At 47.1% G+C, this 19,464-nt stretch overlaps 1 protein-coding gene across 2 annotated transcripts; it reads right to left on the reverse strand.

Annotated features, from left to right (window-relative positions):
* Positions 1-6,741: 6,741 nt before the first annotated feature.
* TEX101 (testis expressed 101) lies at positions 6,742-19,462 on the reverse strand. Of its 2 annotated transcripts, XM_063621071.1 has the most exons (7): positions 19,405-19,462; positions 18,341-18,637; positions 9,339-9,441; positions 9,080-9,223; positions 8,771-8,950; positions 7,333-7,461; positions 6,742-7,171 (listed from the first exon to the last, which is right to left on the reverse strand). In XM_063621071.1, exons 2-7 carry the CDS (start codon positions 18,353-18,355, stop codon positions 6,942-6,944), a joined length of 801 nt encoding a protein of 266 aa, XP_063477141.1. In that variant the 5' UTR covers positions 18,356-18,637; positions 19,405-19,462; the 3' UTR covers positions 6,742-6,941. The 2 variants fall into 2 exon arrangements, with proteins under 2 accessions (XP_063477141.1, XP_055104516.2); XM_055248541.2 differs by lacking the exons at positions 18,341-18,637; positions 19,405-19,462 and having other exon boundaries at positions 9,339-10,070.
* Between the last annotated feature and the right edge of the window lie 2 nt (positions 19,463-19,464).

The raw sequence follows: 19,464 nt of genomic DNA on the forward strand, positions 1-19,464 counted from the left end.
ACGAGACAACAATGCCGAAGGAAATTTTACTCTGTGAAATAATACTGTGTCTTCTTCCCCATTCATACCATATATCTTTTCATTGATTTCAGCACTGTTGTGAAATCAATGAAAAGATATAATGGTATGAATGGGGAAGAAGACACAGTATTATTAATGTTGCTGGAAAAAGGGGTCTTGATCCAGACTCCAAGAGAGGATTTTTGGATCTTATGCAAGAAAGAATTCAAGGTGAGTCACAGAGTGCAGTGGAAAGAGAGAGTTTATTGAAAGCTCATCAGTTACACAGTAGGGTGGCCTCAGAAAGCAAGAGAAAGAATGCACTGTCTTTGTTTTTTTGAGACAGAATTTTACTCTTGTTGCCCAGGCTGGAGTGCAATGGTGCGATCTCGGCTTACCAAAACCTCTACCTCCCAGGTTCAACCGATTCTCCTGCCTCAGCCTCTCGAGTAGCTGGGATTACAGGCATGCGCCACCACGCCCGGCTAATTTTGTATTTTTAGTAGAGACCGGGTTTCTCCATGTTGGTCAGGCTGGTCTTGAACTCCTGACCTCAGGTGGTCGGCCTGCCTCAGCCTCCTAAAGTGCTGGGATTACAGGCGTGAGCCACTGCACTCAGCCGCACTGTCCTTTTTTTAAAAACTCTTCTTATACAGCGATCTTACCTATATAAAAGCTAAGCTAAGTTATGTCTATGTGTGGGTTGGCTGACAGCATGAAAAATTTATTATTTTGCTGATTTAAGGAAAGTTATCTGCCAGGTGTGGTGGATCATGCTTGTAATTCCAGCACTTTGGAAGGCCAAGGTGGGAGGATCGCTTGAGCCCAGGAGTTTGAGACCAGCCTGGGCAACATGGTGCAGTCCTGTCTCTACAAAAAAATACAAAAATTAGTGAGGTGTGGTGGCTCTCGCCTGTAGTCCCAGCTACTGGAGGGTGGGGGTGGGAGGTGGGAGGATTGCTTGAGCCGGGGAGGCAGAAGTTGCAGTGAACTGAGATCATGCCACTGCACTCCAGCCTGGGTGATGGAGCGAGACCCCATCTCCAAAAATAAAAATAAATAAATAAATAAAAGTTATTCTTGGCATTTTAGTGCATAAGTACATCAAAGAATGACTCTATCTTGAAAGCGTATATTGTTATATGATATTGGGACATCTGTACATTCTTCTGTCACAGGAGTTTGTCCTTGCAGGCATTAATAAACTGCCTCTTTAGCTGTAAACGTCTTATGACCATGGGTTGTGATTGGCAAGGAGCGTACCTTGCTAGTTTTACAACGGAGTTGATTTTAAAATGGTGTCACCCTGGCTCTCCTACGCTCCTGTTTCCCTAACATTAAGATGTCAATTCTCAAACAATCCCAATCAAAATCCTTGCAGGATTTTTGTAGTAATTGACAAGATGATTCTCAAATTCATTTGGAAATGCAAACGACTTAGAATAGCAGGGACAACAACAATAACAAACAAAAAACAATAAAAAACTTGGCTAATATATAATATATAATACTAAAAGCATATTTCATAAAGTTGATAAATTTGACTTCGTTAAATTAAAAACCCATGCTCTGCTGGGTGCAGTGGCTCATGCCTATAATCCCAGCACTTTGGGAGGCCAAGGCGAGTGGATTGCCTGAGCTCAGGAGTTCGAGACCAGCCTGGGCAACACAGTGAAACCCCATCTCTACTAAAATACAAAAGATTAGCCTGGTATGGCAGCGTGTGCCTGTAGTCCCAGCTACTCAGGAGGCAGAGGGAGGATAATTGCTTGAACCCGGAAGGTGGGGGTTGCAGTGAGCCGAGATTGCGCCACTGCACTCCAGCCTGGGTGACAGAGCTAGACTCCGTCTCAACAAAAAAAAAAAACAAAAACAAAAAAAAACCGTGCTCTGTGAAAGACACTAAGAGAAGAAAAGGACAAGGCAGAGTGGAAGAAAATATTTTAAAATGATATACCTGATAGGAATTTGCATTTGTAATATACAAATATGAAACATACTCAAAACTCAGTAATAAAATAAACATCACAAAAAAAGGGCCATCCATTTGAAGAGGCATTTTATATTATTTAGATCTGTGCTGTACGATATAGTAGCCACTATATCATATGGTAGCCACATGTGGATACTGAATGCTTGAAATGTAACAAGTCCAAATTAAGATGTATCATGATTGTGAAATACACACCACATTTTGAAGACTTAGTATATAAAAAAAGTAAGATAGCTCATTAAAATTTGTATTGATTACATGTTTAATGGTAATATTTTGGATATACCATTCAGTTAAATAAAATACATCTCTATTGCTATGATTTTGCCATTTCAAGAATATTATATACATGGATTCATATAGTACATATATGACCTTTGAGATGGACTTTTTTCCACTCAGCATAAAGCCGTTGAGATCCAGTCAAGTTTCTGTGTGTATAAATAGTTTGTTTCTTTCTGTAGTGGAGTTTAACATTCACCTAGTGTAAGACATTCTGGTTGTTTTCATTTTGGGCCATTACAAATGAAGCTGCTAAGAACAAGCATGTACATGATTTTGTGTGGACTTAAGTTTCCATTTCCTGTGGATAAACGCTCAGCAGTATGACTGCTGGGTAGATGGTAAGTGTGTGTTTAGTTTTTAAATAAATGGCCAAACTGTTTTCCGGAGTGGGTGCACTCATACAGCAATATATGAGAGGTCTAGTTTCTCAATTCCTCTCCAGAATTTGGCATTGTCACTCTTCCCTTTTCTTTCTCTTTCTTTCCTCTTTTCTTTTCTTCTTTCTTTTCTTTTTTCTTTCTTCTTTCTCTTTCTTTCTTTCCTTCTTTACTTTCTTTCTTTCTTTCTTTCCTTCTTTTCTTTCTTTCCTTTCTTTCTTCTCTCTCTCTCCCTCCCTCCCTTCCTTCCTTCTTCTTTCTTTCTGTCTCTCTCTCTCCCTCCCTCCCTTCCTTCCTCCCTTCCTTCTTTTCTTTCTTTCTTTCTTCTTTCTTTCTTTCTTTTCTCTTTCTTTCTTCTTTCTTTCTTTCTTTCTTTCTCTCTCTCTCCCTCCCTCCCTTCCTCCCTTCCTTCCTTCTTTCTGTCTCCCTCCTTCCCTCCCTCCCTTCCTTCTTCTTTTCTTTCTCTGTCTCCCTCCCTCCCTCCTTTCTTTCTTTCTTTCCTTTCTTTTCTCTCTCTCTTTCTTCCTTTCTTCCTTTTTCTTTCTCTCTCTCTGTCTCTGAGACAGGGTCATGCTCTATCATCTAGGGAGGAGGAGTGCAGTGGCGTGACCTCAGCAAACTGTCCACCTCCCTGGGTCAAGCCATCCTCTTGTCTCAGCCTCCCAAATAGCTGTGACTACGTACAGGCACGCACTACCATGCCTAGTTGATTTTTGTATTTTTTGTAGAGACAGGGTTTCACTATGTTGCCCAGGCTGGTCTCAAACTCCTGAGCTCAAGTAATACACTCGCCTTGGCCTCCCAAAGTGCTGGCACTATAGGTGTGGGCCACTGCACCTGGCCCTCAGTTAAAATTTGATTTTCATGTGCTTCTTCTTCCTCTTTAGGGAGATTTAGCAAACTGACACAATGGGGACTGGCTACCTAAGGACAAAGATAAGGAATTAGCTAGAGTAGTGCTTAAACTGCAAGAGAGTGGTATAAATCAAAGAAAATGATTGAAGTGAGTCTTAATTATTTTAGTTTCTTTTGCTAAGGTTTAGGACATGCCCAGGAAAAAGAAACACAGAACCACAGGAACATCTGTGATCTGTGCTATTTCCAAAGAGGATTTGGGGACTTCAAATTTTTTTTTTTTTTTTTTGAGACAAAGTTTCACTTTTGTTGCCCAGGCTGGAGTGCAGTGACATGATCTCAGCTCACTGCAACCTCTGCCTCCCAGGTTCAAGCAATTCTCCTGCCTCAGCCTCCCAAGTAGCTGGGATTACAGGCGTCCACCACCACACCCAGCTAATTTTTTATATTTTTAGTGGAGACGGGGTTTCACCATGTTGGCCAGGCTGGTCTTGAACTCCTGACCTCAGGTGATCCACCTGCCTCGGCCTCCCAAAGTGCTGGGATTACAGGCATGAGCCACCACACCTGGCCTGGGGACTTCAATATTTAAAGTGGGGAAAGGAGTGGGCAATAGGGGAAGGAGGAAAGAAAAAAGGAGGAGAGTAAATAAAAAGGGAAAGTGGTTGTATTCTTTTGAGGCTTTGATCAGCTTTCACTGAATCTACATTTTACATGTGAAAGGCGAGGGTAGAGGAATCGTCAACTATGCAATCATCTTGCCCTCAGTGAATTTGCATTTTTTTTTTTTTTTTTTTTTTTTTTGAGATGGAGTTTTGCTCTTGTTGCCCAGGCTGGAGGTGCGATGGCCCGATCTTGGCTCACTGCAATCTCTGCCTTCTGGGTTCCAGTGATTCTCCACCTCAGCCTCCCGAATAGCTGGGATTACAGGCATCCGCCACTACACCTGGCTAATTTTTGTATTTTTAGTAGAGATGGGGTTTTACCATGTTGGCCAGGCTGGTCTCAAACTCCTGAGCTCGTGATCTGCCCACCTCGGCCTCCCAAAGTGCTGGGATTACAGGGGTGAGCCACCGTGCCTGGCCAGATTTGCATTTTTACATAAAATAAACTAAACATCTAGCAGAGGAAAGAGTGAAATAGGCATTTGTCTCAGGTGAGCAGAGGGATGACTTCTGGTCCTGTCTTGTCCAGTACCTGTGAAGATAAGCTGTTCATTACATTGTCAGGGTGAAACTCAACAGAACTGTTTTAGGGTAAAGATCTTGGGGCCCACAAGGAATTTCCCTGTGGCCAAATTGTGAGCAAGGCCTGCTGGAGAGGTGTGTAGCCTTCTATCTTTGCAGCTATATATTTAGGAACAAAATAGGAGGCAGTTTGGTGTGACTCCGTTCCCAAGCCTGACTTTTCCCTTTAGCATAGCGAGTTTGGTGTACCAAGGTTTTTTTTTTCCTTTCTCAGTGTGTAGAACCAGAGAACTTTCTAGTAAGAACTTGGTTGGAATGTATATACTATGGCCAAACTCCCCAGTCTTTTGGGAGGGGAACAAGTGTTTGTAATAAAAGTCTCTCCTTCCACCTCCAGTGCCGTTTACTGTGTGTCAGATAAGTCTTAGTAAAGCTGTTTTTTTTTTTTTAGAAGAAAATATCTGTCTCCCCTTTACCCTCCCCACCTTTTACTTTGCTGTATACACCTCTGATATCATTTGAGTCTTTTACAATAAGACAGAGCTTATGTATTTTTGAGTAATAATAAGCACGAGAATTTTCCAAAAATCTTTGCTGCCCAAGTAGTCACAGGTCCCCATTCACCATACTGTGATGAATCCTTCCTCCCTCCCTCCCAAGTCCACTGGAGAGTCATTAAGTCAGCCCCAGGGAAGGGAAGGAATGATGCAGGGCAGGCAAGGGCTAGACAGGACACAGAGAAATGGGGCCCACTGTAATGAGAGAATTTGCCTTTTGTTTTGATAGAGATCTCACTGTGTCATCCAGTCTGAAGTGCAGAGGCATGATCATGGCTCACTGCAGCGTCAACCTCCTGAGCTCAAGTGCAGACAAAACAATAAAATTATAAGCCACGCCCACCCACAACCATCTGAATGGACCCCTCCTCTCAGCCAGGGCTTTCCAAAGTTAACCTGAAAAACTGGTTCAGGCCATCCTGTGGGAAGGGAGAGTCGGCCATGCCTCATTATACCCGCCTCCCTTTTGGATTTTGGGAAAAGCTGAGCAGCATGAACATCAACACAGACCTTAAGTCTGATAAACATTGACAATGTATTCTCTCTGAAGCCTGCGACTTGGTGGCTTCATTTGTGTGATAAAACTTTGGTTTTCACAATCCCTTATCATCATAACCCAGACATTCCTTTCTACTGATTCCAGGTCTTCAGATAACAACTCTTTTAACCAATGGCCAATCAGAAATTTTTGAATCTATCTATAACCTGGAAGTTTCCTCCACTTGGAGTTGTCCTGGCTTTCTGGACTGAAACAATGTACATCTTACATGTATTTGATTGCCTCATGTCTTCCTAAAAGGTATACAACTAGGCTGTGCCCCAACCACCTTAGGCACGTTTTCAGGGTCTCCTGAGGGCTGTGTCACACACCATGGTCACTCACATTTGGTTCAGAATACATCTTTTCAAATATTTTACAGAGTTTGACTCTTTTTGTGGACATAGGTGATCATCCCACTTCAGCCTCCCAAGTAGCTGGGACTACAGGCGAGTGCCACCATGCCAGGCTAATTTTTAGATTATATTTTTTTGTAGAGATGTAGTCTCACTAGGTTGCCCAGGCTGGTCTCAAACTCCTTGGCTCATGCAATCCTCCCACCTCTGCCTCTCAAAGTGCTGGGATTACAGGTATGAGCCACTACAGCAGGCCCATAATTGGAGAATTTGGAGTCTGATTTTTCTCATTCGGCCATACCTCCTAGGGGAATTTTAGAACCCCAAAACAGCAGCTTTAAGATTAGGCTGGGAGTGCTCTGGAGGAGGCTAATCCTAGAAGAGTTAGCGTATTAGAGTGAAAGGAAAATCAGACTTTACGTCAAAATATCTACGTTCTTGTGTTGACTCTGGCCATAGCTAAATGTAAGAAACTCACTGAAGTTTTCCAGATCTCAGATTCTCTTTCTGGAGAATGTGTGGTTTGGAGAAGATGAATTTTAAAGGCTCTTTCAGCACTAAAATTCCACTTCTAGTGTTGAAACATACACAAATTGCAGCAGAAATGTTTATTAGTAACGCCTACTGCATACAAAAATTACAGCAGAAATTGTATTAAAAATGTCAAATACATTCACAGTATCTCTCTGTTCTCCCTCAAATTCCCACCTACTCCTCAACTTGTTGAACCTCAACAGTAAGAAGGCTCCCAGTCAAAAAAGATGTCCTCAGACCCAGGCCCAGAAGTGCCTTCTTAGGAAAAGTGAATAAATGATGGCAACAGCAATGGCAGCAGTAGCTGTAACCCCCAAACAGGAATGGGAAGACAGGTGGCCCCATTTTCAGTCTTTCGAGATTGAGTGAGCAGCTGATGTGGGCAAACTTCCCTCACAAACATGGGTCCTACTGCTAAGATTCCAGACATCAGCCTGCAGCCAATCGTGGCTGTACAGCCTTTGACCTCCACAGATGACTCAATGCCACCTATGGAACAAGGAAGGATGGGGAGAGACAGAGATGTTTTAGGACATCAGAGGAGAATCCAGTCCCCTCTCATCCCTGGAGAACTCAATGTCAGAATCTCTTGGGATCCACTCAAATGGTTTTCCAGCCTCTGAAACTATCAGATGTTCATTTCAGTTTACCTCCAGTGATCTCAAGTTTTCCTTGATAGCATCGAGTTGTACCATTGGGACAGGGAAGAGAAGGAACACTGAAACAGGTCCCCAAAGCCACACAGGTTGGGTAGTGGAGGGTTGTTGACACGGTGGAAGCTGGAGGGAAACGAGAGAGACAGTTAAGGGCAGGTCCTGCCTCCAGAGATGTTGCTCCTTGCTGCCTTCTCTTCCCCAAGATTTTCCTGCAGATGCCACTCTAATCAAGGCCCATTACTTCAGCCTCCCCATCCTTCCCCAGCTGGTGTTCTCTGCTGTGAAATCTCCATCGATCTGACTTCCAAACTCTGCTGAGGTGTGAAGATACAGAGATGAAAAGGACATAGTTCCTATCACCTAGTATCTCTGCCTAGGAGAAAGACATGTAAGTAATCAACTCAGTAGCTGCTGTGTTCAAGGTATAATGACAAAGGAATGAAGGAATACCCAACTACCTAAAAGAATTTGGTAAATATTTTCAAAGAGCTGATACCTCAGTTGACATGGAGGATGGACAGGGGTTAGCTATGTGAAAATGGGGAGGGTAGGGGTAGGAAAGGAAACAGCAAGGACAAAGGTCAGGTGGTGTGAGCCAGCTTGGTGGATTCAGGGAATTGTGAGAAGTTGCACGGCTGATATTCAGCTTGTAGGCCCAGCTGTTTCTTTGAGCTGTTTTTTTGTTTTTGTTTTTTATGGCCCGAATCCATTTCGATTGGCCAGTGCCATCTACATTGTTAAGTATTTTGAGTATTAGCCCCAGTTAGCACATAGTAAATGAGAGAGGGAAGAGAGGGAAATGAAACTGAAAAGACAGGCAGGGCCAAGTTTCTATAGGCCTTGTAAATTGGGGAACTGGGCTGTTCTCATGCAGCAGTGGGAAACCAATACTTGTTAGACCGATAATACCACCCTGCTCAGAAACCTACACTGATGTCTTATTGCTTTTTTTTTTTTGATGGAGTCTTGCTCTCTCTCCCAGGCTGAAGTGCAGTGGTGTGATATTGGCACACTGCAACCTCTGCCTCCTGGGTTCAAGCAATTCTCCTGCCTCAGCCTCCTGAGTTGCTGGGATTACAGGTGTGCACCACCAGGCCAAGCTAATTTTTGTATTTTTAGTAGAGACAGGGTTTCACCATGTTGGCCAAGCTGGTCTCAAACCCCTGACCTCAGGCAATCCACCTCACCTGGCCTGTCTTATTGCTTAATAAACACAAAACCCAGTTTACAGTCCAGCCTTCACTAGTGTCTCTCTGCTCTGAGCAGTGTTTAGATCCCAATGAACAATTCAGAAAAATAAAATTACTTGACCTGTGGGGTACTTTAGGGTATGGGCCGCTTAGGCTAAGCCAAGTCAGAATGCAAAGGGAGGACATACATAAGCTCTTTATGGAGTTTCTCTTAGTACCTATCTCCCCCACTTGCAGGGTACCTGTGGTCTCACTGAACTCCCAAAACTGAGACAGGCTGTCTTTGTCATTACAGAAGGAATCCTCACAGTAGTTACTGTAGGTCACCATCAGGCCGGGGGGCGAATAGTGCTGGACAATTGTTATGGCCTCCTCCCCTTCTGGGATGCAGCCCTTCGTGGCCAAAATGGCTGTCTCAGTCCCTGTTATGAGACAGGAAGGAGGGGAAATGGATGGTGGCCGTCACGAGTGGCCTGGACGAAGGGAACAAGCGTTGGCATGGACATATCAACCTCCCTCCTACCCAGCCCAACTGCCCCATCTCATTTCACCTGCTTTAATTATTAGTATGGTTTCCTGGCAAAGTGCCCCTTTGTCACAAGTCTCAACTTCCTCTGTGGTCCAGTTAAACATATTGGCTGGATCCGCTTCCACAGTCATGGATAGACCCTTTTGACAATACAGCTCTAGGCCCGCTGAGGAGAAAACGAGAAAAGGATAAGCACTTCTCCATGGGCCAAGGTGGCTCTTTTTTCATCATCAGTCCACCTTCTGTGACACACTGCTCTCCCCTATGTCCCCCATACGCACAGGTCAGGAGGGAGGTTCCTAGGACCAGGAGGATCAGCAAATGCTGGATATGGGGGGTTCCCATGGTTTCCTCTGGAGAGGTTTGGGAGGAGCTGGTCTGGATCTGTGAATTTGAGGGAGAGAAGGCAGTTAACTTTTCAGCCAGAACACATGAGATCAAATCTAGGTCCTGGCAAGTACTGACTTCAGGATGGGGTGTTTTAATCTGCATTTTTTTTTTTTTTTTTGAGACGGAGTCTTGCACTGTCGCCCAGGCTGGAGTGCAGTGGCGCAGTCTCGGCTCACTGCCTCTGCCTCCCGGGCTCAAGTAATTCTCCTGCCTCAGCCTCCCGAGTAGCTGGGATTACAGGTGCCCACCACCACACTCAGTGAATTTTTTGTATTTTTAGTAGAGATGACGTTTCACCATGTTGGTCAGGCTGGTCTCGAACTCCTGACCTCAGGTGATCTGCCCGCCTAGTACCCCCAAAGTGCTGGGATTCCAGGCGTGAGCCCCGACGCCCGGCCTCACAGTGGGGTTTATGGTGTATATGACCAAGACTTCTGAAGTCGTTCTTTCCCTAACCGGCTTGTGAGCTGGAGCGAGTTCACAGGTTTATCATGCCCCAGTTTTTCATGGTTTTAATTCTCAGGCCCGGCCACTCGGTGCCCTCCAACTTCAGGATCAGGAGTGTGGCCCTGAAGGCCGCTTCTCCCTCAGTCTCAGGGGTCCCTTACATTCTCTCAGGGCCCCAGAATTTCAGCCCCCAGCCCCAGCCCCAGCCCCAGCCCCATCAGAACCTGGGATTCTGAGAGCCCAGCCCCGTCCTACGTAGGGATCGAGGAGTTTGGGTTCCAACCACCTTTTCCCGCGGGACACACCATTCTGGGCCCCTCCCCTCTCAGGCCCGGGAGCCCAGGCCCCCAACCCTCGTTCCCTTCAGAGCCAGGATCTGGGTCCCCAGCCTTCTCTTTCCTCAGAATCCAGGAATCTGAGTCCCTAGCCTTCTTTTTCTCTTTAAAGAAGCAAAATTTCCGCCGGCTTCCAGGTAGACGCCTCACAAGAATCTCAAGACGCCGAAGTTGAGGCCCGGAACGCCTTCACCCGAGGCTTGGCATTCTCTTACGCCGGAAGGCCGGGCCAGCCTGACCACACAGCACTCGAAACCGCATTGGTGGATGCAAAAGCATCGGATAAGTTCATTGGATGAGCCTGGAGGAACACGGCACCTCACTGGCCACAGAGAAGTCAATTCCTGGCAATCTCCGAGGGTGCGCATGCTCGGAAGGCGAGTGGCGGGCAAACCGGCCAGAAGAGCCCGCCTCTTTTTGCAGCCCCAGGCGCGCAATGCAGGCTGGGCACTGCGTTGCCAGATGACCTCGCCTGGCCCTTTTCTCCGCACTCTGTTGTCTCTGCTTCTCCAGCCACACTAAAAGGTAAGACCCTTGGCCCTCACTCACGGAACTTATCTCCCTACCCAAATGGCCTCTCATGTACCCAGCCTGGCCCCTGCCTCGGCACCCACCTTAGTGGCCCCGGCCCCTGGGAGTCAGCTTGGCCTCTTCAGTCTTCACTTGCAGTGGCCCCTGCGCAGCCCGGCCGTCTTCCTCTGATTGCACTATGGCACCAGCCTCCTCATGGTCTCCTGGAGGGCTGAATCCAGGAATGCCCCCTTCAGCGTCACTTTGGGCACCCCGAATGCATGCATGAGCAGTAGCTGTGATGGCACAGGCTGCTGTCAGATCGAACCCACGCGTCCATGTCAGGACCATGAAGAAGACTCGGATGTCACTCGGATTTGTTGCTCATGGCTGGCAGTTCACTTTCACATCTATGTAACCTTCCCTCCCCTCCCCTCCCCTCCCCTCCGCTTCTCTTTTTGACAGACTTTTGCTCTTTTTGCCCAGGCTGGAGTGCAATGGCGCAATCTTGGCTCCTTGCAACCTCCTCCTCCCGGGTTCAAGCGATTCTCCTACCACAGCCTCCCAAGTAGCTGGGATTACAGGCATAAGCCACCATGCCTGGCTAATTTTTTGTATTTTTTTTTTTTTTTTTTTTGAGACAGAACCTCTCTCTATCCCCCAGGCTAGAGTGCAGTGACGTGATCTCGGCTCACTGCAACCTCCGTCTCCCAGGTTCAAGCAATTCTCATGCCTCAGCTTCCCCCGAGTAGCTGGGATTACAGGCACCTGCCACCACACCTGGCTAATTTTTGTATTTTTTAGTAGAGACGGGGTTTTGCCGTGTTGACCAGGCTGGTCTTGAACTCCTAACCTCAGGTGATCTGCCCACCTCGGCCTCCCAAAGTACTGGGATTACAAATGTGAGCCACCACCCCTGGCCTATGTAAGCTTTCCAGATGTGACATGAAGTTGTAGCAGGACGAGCTGCAGACAAAACTCCTCAGATACCGGATTAAAGACGGAAGAGGTTTATTTGGCTGGGAGCCTCAGCAGACTTGAGTCTTAAGAGCCAAGCTCCCTGAAAAATAAATTCTTGGCCTTTTTTTTTTTTTTTTTTCAGGGTCTCGCTCCGTCACCCAGGCTGGAGTGCAGTGGCGCAATCTCGGCTCACTGCAAGTTCCGCCTCCCGAGTTCACGCTATTCTCCTGCCTCTGCCTCCGGAGTAGCTGGGACTATAGTCACCCGCCACCATGCCCGGCTAAGTTTTTTGTATTTTTAGTAGAGATGGGGTTTCACTGTGTTAGCCAGGATGGTCTCGATCTCCTGACCTCATGATCCGCCAGCCTTGGCCTCCCAAAGTGCTGGGATTACAGGCGTGAGCCACCGCACCTGGCCAATTCTTGGCCTTTTTAAAGGCTTACAACTTCAAGGGGTCCACGTGAATGGGTCGTGATAAATCAAGCAAACGTGAGAAACGTGACTGGGGGCTACATGCATCAGCTAACAGAACAGAAAGTTTTGCAATGCTTTTTCATATAATGTCTGGAATTTACAGATAACACAAGTAGTTTAGGTCAGGGGTTGATGTTATTATTATTACTTTTTTAACTCCTAGGGCCGGGTGGTGGTGCCAAGGTTTACTGGCTATTTATCTTACTTCTGTTTCTTTCCAACTTTTTGCTTTCTCTCTTTCCTCCTTTCTTGTGAACTAGGCAAGGTCGGGGGAGGAGGGCAGCAGGAGTAGTAGTGGTCTCCTTCCTTAAAGTAAGGCAACGCTTTGTATACTTTCAGAATTGGTACTGATTCTGTAAGTTATAAATGAGTATTTATTTTTAATAGAGAAAATGCCACAATAAGAAAGGGATTGGTAAAGCTCCAATCCCTTTGTTATCTTTGAATGATCACATGTCAAAGGATCTGGGAAGAATATGTGCCAGTTTTCAGCCCCCATCTGTCCCTTGAGGGCTTGTGCTTGGGAAAGTAATCACCTCGTTGAGTCACTCTCCAGGTGACCTGGTCACAGAATCCCTCCGTCTCACACTTAGAAGAGACCTTGGAAGCCTAAGCGCCCTCCACCTCTATTCTTCACCCCATTTCTGCTTCAACAGCTCCAGGGACCTCCTCTTGCCCCATGACATAGTTTGGATATTTGTCCCCCCCTCCCCACAAATCTCATGTTGAAATGTAATTCCCAGTGTTGGAGGTGTGACCTGGTGGAAGGTGTTTGGGTCATGGGGGCGGATCCTTCGTGACTTGGTGCTGTCCTTGCAATGGTGAGTGAGTCCTTGCCAGATCTGGTTGTTTAAGTGGGTGGCACCTCCCCTTCCTACTCTCTCTTGCTCCCCTTCTCTGGCCTGCATCCTTTCGCTATCAGTAAAAGCTCTCTGAGACCTCCCCAGAAGGAGATGCTGGCACCATGCTTCCTGTACAGCTGCAGAACCTTGAGCCAATTAAACCTCTTTTCTTATAAATTACCTAGTCTCAGGTATTTCTTTATAGCAGTGCAAGAACACCCCCAATACACAGCCCCTTGAGAAAGGTGGCTCTGCCTTTTTGGTGCAAGAGAGATCGACAGATCTTCCTTAGCCTGAGCCAGTTTCTGTTCCTCCCCAGGCTTCAGTGTCCTCATCTGGAAAATGAGGAGGTTAGGCCGGGCGCGGTGGCTCAAGCCTATAATCCCAGCACTTTGGGAGGGCAAGGCGGGTGGCTCCCCTGAGATCAGGAGTTTGAGACCAGCCTGACCTTCACCAACATGGTGAAACCCCGTCTCTACTAAAAATACAAAAATTAGCTGGGCCTGGTGGTGGGCGCCTGTAATCCCAGCTACTCGGGAAGCTGAGGCAGGAGAATCGCTTGAACCTGGGAGGTGGAGGTTGCAGTGAGCTGAGACTGCACTATTGCACTCCAGCCTCGGCAACAAGAGCAAAACTCAGTCTCAAAAAAAAAAAAAAAAAAAGGAAAATGAGGAGGTTAGTCTAGAGCAATGGTAATTTATGAAAATCCATGGAACATTTGTAAAAAAGAAAAAAGCTCAATGGCTAACATACAATGAAGGCATCTTTTTATGTAAGCACTTGTGACACCACCATTGGTCACTGGATTATTGCAATACGCCCTGCCCTTGCCCATGTGGCTATTTCCCACCAGGCACCAGAGCGATCTCTTAACTGTAAGCCACACCACATTACTCCTGTTTAAAGTTTCTAATGGGCCAGGCACAGTGGCTCAGGCTTGTAATCCCAGCACTTTGGGAGGCCAAGGTGGAGGATCACCTGAGATCAGGAGTTCGAGACCAGCCTGGCCAACATGGTGAAACCCTGTCTCTACTAAAAATGAAAAAATTAGCTGGGCATGGTGGTGTGCCCCTGTAATCCCAGCTACTCTGGATGCTGCAGCGAGAGAATCATTTGAACCTGGGAGGTGGAGGCTGCAGTGAGTCAAGATTGTGCTACTGCACTCCATCCTGGGTGACAGAGCAAGACTCTGTTTCAAAAAAAACCAAAACTTTCCAATGGATTCTCATTTTACCTCAAGTAAGATTCTAGGCTGGGTGCCATGGCTCATGCCTGTAATCCCAACACTTTGGGAGGCTGAGGTGGGAGGATCGCTGGAGCCCAGGAGGTGGAGGTTGCAGTTGCAGTGAGCCGAGATAACGCCACCGTACTCCAACTCTTGCTCTGGTGACAGAGCAAGACCCTGTCTCAAAAAAAACAATTTTTTTTGTACTTTATAGTGTAATTGGCTATGTGTGTTCATGTGTGACTGTGAGTGCATCCATGTTTGTGTGTGCACATATCTGTATATATGTATGTCTGTGTGTGTACCTGTGTGTTGTGTGCAAATGTGTCTGATATGTGTGTCTCGGTGTACATGTCAGTGTGCATGTGTGCAGGGGCATGTGTGTGTCTGGTTCCTTCCAGCTGTGTCTGATCCATCTCTGTGTACTCAGCATGTGATTACAGTGTAGGTAAGTAAACGTTTGCTGGATTAAAGAATGTCTCTTAGATCCAGAAATGAGAAACACACAACAGTGAGCCACCACATACCTCAGGCCCTCCGTATTCCATCCTCAGAATTTTTTCCATGCTTCCTGTATTCCTGGGGGAAAATTCCAACCTCCCTCACTGGTCTTGGAGACCAGTCCCCATGCCCCACCCTTATCATTCCCTGTCTAATATCTATTCCCAGGACTTCCCCAGTCTTTTCCAGCCTCTTTGGCTTTGCTCACATTGTTCCTTCTGCATGGGAGACCTCTCCCTAATCCGCTTCCCCCATGCATTTGTTTACCCCACAAACTCCTAATTGTCCTTCAAAGCCCATCCCTCCAATGCCCACAGCCCTCAGTGAAGCCGGCATAAGCATTGTGCAGCTCCCTTCTTGAGTGCTCAAGGAGTTTCCCTCTCAAACCAAAGTGCTTTTCCTTCCTACTTGTAAAGGATTGAGATCTTCTGCAAACCTTACAAAACAATGAGTTGTAAGCCTTGAGGTTAAACCACCAGTTTTACCTTTTTTTTTTTTTTTTGAGACAGGATCTCTCTCAATCTTGTCCAGGCTGGAGTACAGTGGTGCAATCACAGCTCACTGCAGCCTCAAACTCCTGGGCTCAAGCAATCCTCCCACTTCAGCCTCTGGGGTGGGAGGATAGGCACATGTCACCATGCCAGCTAATTATTTTACTATTAAACTCCAAGCCTCGGAATGTCTTTTTGAAGACTACTAATTACTAATCATAGAGGAAACACTTGCCTTGCTCACACCCACATTTGTTTCTCCTTCCTTTTTTTTTCCCCCAGAGATGGAGTCTTGCCCTGTCACACAGAGCTGGGGTGCGATGGTGCAATCTTGGCTTGCTGCAACCTTCATCTCCCAGGTTCAAGCAATTCTCCTGCTTCAGTCTCTGTAGTAGCTGGGATTGCAGGCATGTGCCATCACGCGGGGCTGATTTTTGTATTTTTAGTGGAGATGGGTTTCGCAATGTTGCCCAGGCTGGTTTCGAACTCCTGACGTTGTGATCTGCCCGTCTCAGCCTCCCAAAGTGCTGGGATTACAGGTGCGAGCCATTGTGCCCGGGCTTTTTTTTTTTTTTTTTTTTGAGATGGAGTCTCGCTCTGTTGTCCAGGCTGGAGTGCAGTGGCACAGTCTTGGCTCACTGCAACCTCCACCTCCTGGGCTCAAGCAATTTTCCTACCTCAGCCTCCCAAATAGCAGGGATTATAGGCACCCGCCATCACACCCGGCTAATTTTTGTATTTTTAGTAGAGATGGGGTTTCACCGTGTTGGCCAGACTGGTCGCAAACTCCTGACCTCAAGTGATCCACCTGCCTCAGCCTCCCAATGTGCTGGGATTACAGGCGTGAGCCACTGCGCACGGCCACCTTCCTTTTTTCTGACCACCAAACGAATGCCTGTAATGTATAAAATCCACTAACAGCTGGAAGTCAGCTGGCTGGTTTCTGGGCTGTCCCTCCTGCTGTCTAAAAAAATGCAGATCAATATTTTCATTTCTTTCCTGTTTTGGTGTTTGTATTCTGGGATTCAGGATGTATTAAAAAGCTTTGGCCAGGCGCAGTGGCTGACACCTGTAATCCCAGCACTTTGGAAGGCTGAGGCAGGAGGATTGCTTGAGCCAAGGAGTTCAAGACCAGCCTGGGCAACATATGGAGTTCCATCTCTAGAAAAATGAAATAAAATTAGCTGGGTGTGGTGGTGTGCACCTGTAGTCCCAGCTACTCAGGAGGCTGAGGTGGGAAGATTGCTTGAGTTCAGGCATTCAAGGCTGCAGTGAGCTATGATCACACCACTGCACTCCAGCCTGGGTGACAGAGTGAGACTCTATCTCAAAACAACAACAACAAAACTCATAAAAAAAAAAAAAAAAAAGAATTCCCCTGTTATGCTATCCACGAGGGCGTTTCTTACTCAAATCTTCCTAATTCTCAACAGCACTTTGTGGTGACCAACCAGGACTTGGGAAGTTACAGAAAATCATATCAGACACCACCTTTTTCCATGAGCTCCAGTCTCCCACCCTTGCTCAGTTTTGTGTTTTCTTTTTTTTGAGACGGAGTCTTGCTTTGTCACCTAGGCTGGTGTGCAGTGGTGCGATCTCAGCTCACTGCAAATTTTGCCTCCCGGGTTCAAGTGATTCTCCTGCCTCAGTCTCCCAAGTAGCTGGGATTACAGGCACTTGCCACCACGCCTGGCTAATTTTTGTATTTTCAGTAGAGACGGGGTTTCACCATGTGGGCCAGGCTGGTCTCAAACTCCTGACCTCAGGTGATCTGACCACCTCGGCCTCCCAAAGTGCTGGGATTACAGGCGTCAGCCACCGCGCCTGGACTTTCTTTGTTTTCAACGTATGTACTGCAAGTATTTTCTCTGTTTGTGACTTGTGTTTTTGCTGTTAAGAAAATGGTATATTTTAAAAGAAGCTTTTTATTTTAAGAAAATCCAGGCAGGGCGCTGTGGCTCACAAGGTGATCACGAGGTCAGGCGATTGAGACCATCCTGGCCAACATAGTGAAACCCTGTCTCTTTCTTTCTTCTTTCTTTCTTTCTTTCTTCTTTCTTTCTTTCTTTTTCTTCTTCTTCTCTTTCTTTCTTCTTTCCTTTCTTTCTCTTTCTTTCTCCTTTCCTTTCCTTTCCTTTCCTTTCCTTTCCTTTCCTTTCCTTTCCTTTTCTTTTTAGATGGAGTTTCGCTCTTGTTGCCCAGGCTGGAGTGCAGTAACACCATCTCAGCTCACTGCAACCTCTGCCTCCCGGGTTCAAGCGATTCTCCTACCTCAGCCTCCCGAGTAGCTGGGATTACAGGCATGCGCCACCACACCCGGCTAATTTTTGTATTTTCAGTAGAGATGGGGGTTTCACCATGTTGGCCAGGCTGGTCTCGAACTTCCGACCTCAGGTGATTCGCCTGCTTTGGCCTACCAAAGTGCTGGGATTACAGGCGTGAGCCCCAGCCCCAGCCCCAGCTCAGGTTTTCTGAGTGGGTGAACAACCCAACCTTGGTGAATTCCGTCTTCCAATGATAGGAAGAGCCCACATCCAAGGATCAAAAGGATTAAAAAGCCACAGGACACGGTGGCTCAGGCCTGCGGTACCATTTATTTTGGAGGCTGAGGCGAGAGGATCACTTGAGCGCCGATCACATAGCTCACATAGCGCAGTTAGCTATGGTGGCACCACTGCAGTCCAGCCTGTGCCACAGAATGAGATCCTGTCAAAAAAAAAAAAAAGCCTCATTCCTATGATTGCTTTCCTGCTGCAAATCAGTTATCCTTGTGACGACTTTTCTGACACCCCTTGTTTAAAACTCAAAAGGTCAGAAGGATCCTGAGGCCCTGCTTTCACCGTCTGAACTCCTGCTGCAAATCCAAGACCCAAGAGCTTTTGCCCTCCTGCCCCACGGGAGGCTTCTGTCTTCCTAAGCTGCCTTAGGACACCTGCATTCAGACGTGTGTCCCAGTCTCCCCATCTAGCGCTGCCCCTGGTGAGCTTGGCTAAGGCTTGGCGCCAGAAGCCAGAGCCTCTCTCGAAACTCGCGCCCGACTCCCCCACCAGGTTAGTGAAAAAACAATCAATAGTGGAATTTCACCCACAGACAGCAAGGTGCATGTACCTGCCTCGCCTCCATGCGGGAAATGGAGATGGAGGCGGGACCGCCCACTGATCCCCCTCCGCTGTCTCTTCACCGCGTTTCAATCAGGCTCAGCGGGTTCTTCTTTCCCGCAGGTTCCGCCAAGCCTGTCCCTTGGCTGTGGTGTCGCTGGATGCTACGTAGGGACGGTGGGAATAGTGTCTATCCATTCGCGCGCATCACTAATTACATGGGGCATTGCCTCTTTTAAGAGGGTCACGGTTGCTCCTGCCCTTGATCCGGGCTTCATTGCATTCTTTCACTTTGACATTCAGTGCCCTGCACAGAAATCACAAGACGTCAATACCCACAGCAGCCTAAGCCGTGTTTTGTTTTAATTCAACAGATGAAAATCAGAGTCCAGGACGGGCTCGGTGGCTCACGCCTGTAATGCCAGCACTTTGGGAAGCCGAGGTGGGAGGATCACTTGAGCCCAGGAGTTTGAGACCAGCCTGGGCAACATAGTGAAACCGCTTCTCTACAAAAAAATACAAAAAATTAGCCGGGCGTGGTGGTGCGTGCCTGTCTGTGGTCCCAGTACTTTGGGAGGCCGAGGCGGGCAGATCATGAGGTCAGGAGATTGAGACCATCCTGGCTAATATGGTGAAATCCTGTCTCCACTAAAAATACAAAAAATTAGCCAGGTGTGGTGGTGCGTGCCTGTGGTCCCAGCTACTCAGAAGGCTGAGTCCAGGAGGTCAAGGCCGCAGTGAGCCAAGACCACCACTGCACTCTAGCCTGGGCGACCGAATGAGACCCTGTCTCAAGGGGAAAAAAAAATCAGAGTCCTCCATGCAGATGACACACAATTCCAGTCCTTCCCTCTGTCACAGTAACAGTGTGTGATGGTGACAGTGATGTCCTCTTCCCATTGTGCTGGGCACCAGTTCTTTGCCCACAATGAGAGGAAGATGGGGAGGAGATGGCTTCCAATAGCACTGCGGAGGTCCTGGGGGCGGGGCTGCTGGTGCTCAGAGCTGCTTTCTTCCAGTACATTCCACATTGTCTTCCCACCTCCAAAACCTCCTTTGGATGTTATTTCTTACCTGCAATGTAACCCAAATCTTGATTCTTATGGAGAGTGAGTCTTGGATGGCCTTGTCTTT

The sequence above is a fragment of the Symphalangus syndactylus genome, chromosome 17, assembly GCF_028878055.3.
Source record: "Symphalangus syndactylus isolate Jambi chromosome 17, NHGRI_mSymSyn1-v2.1_pri, whole genome shotgun sequence".
NCBI classification, from domain to species: domain Eukaryota; kingdom Metazoa; phylum Chordata; class Mammalia; order Primates; family Hylobatidae; genus Symphalangus; species Symphalangus syndactylus.

Excerpts from the sequence above, each read along its gene's own strand:
- TEX101 (XM_055248541.2), bottom strand. The coding sequence starts at position 9,549 with ATGCAGATTAAAACACCCCATCCTGAAGTCAGTACTTGCCAGGACCTA. Across the intron at positions 9,224-9,338 it reads AGGAACCTCCCTCCTGACCT|CGGGCCTAGAGCTGTATTGT; the intron begins GTGCGTATGGGG and ends TTTTCTCCTCAG. Across the intron at positions 7,172-7,332 it reads AAAACTTGAGATCACTGGAG|GTGGCATTGAGTCATCTGTG; the intron begins GTAAACTGAAAT and ends CTTGTTCCATAG.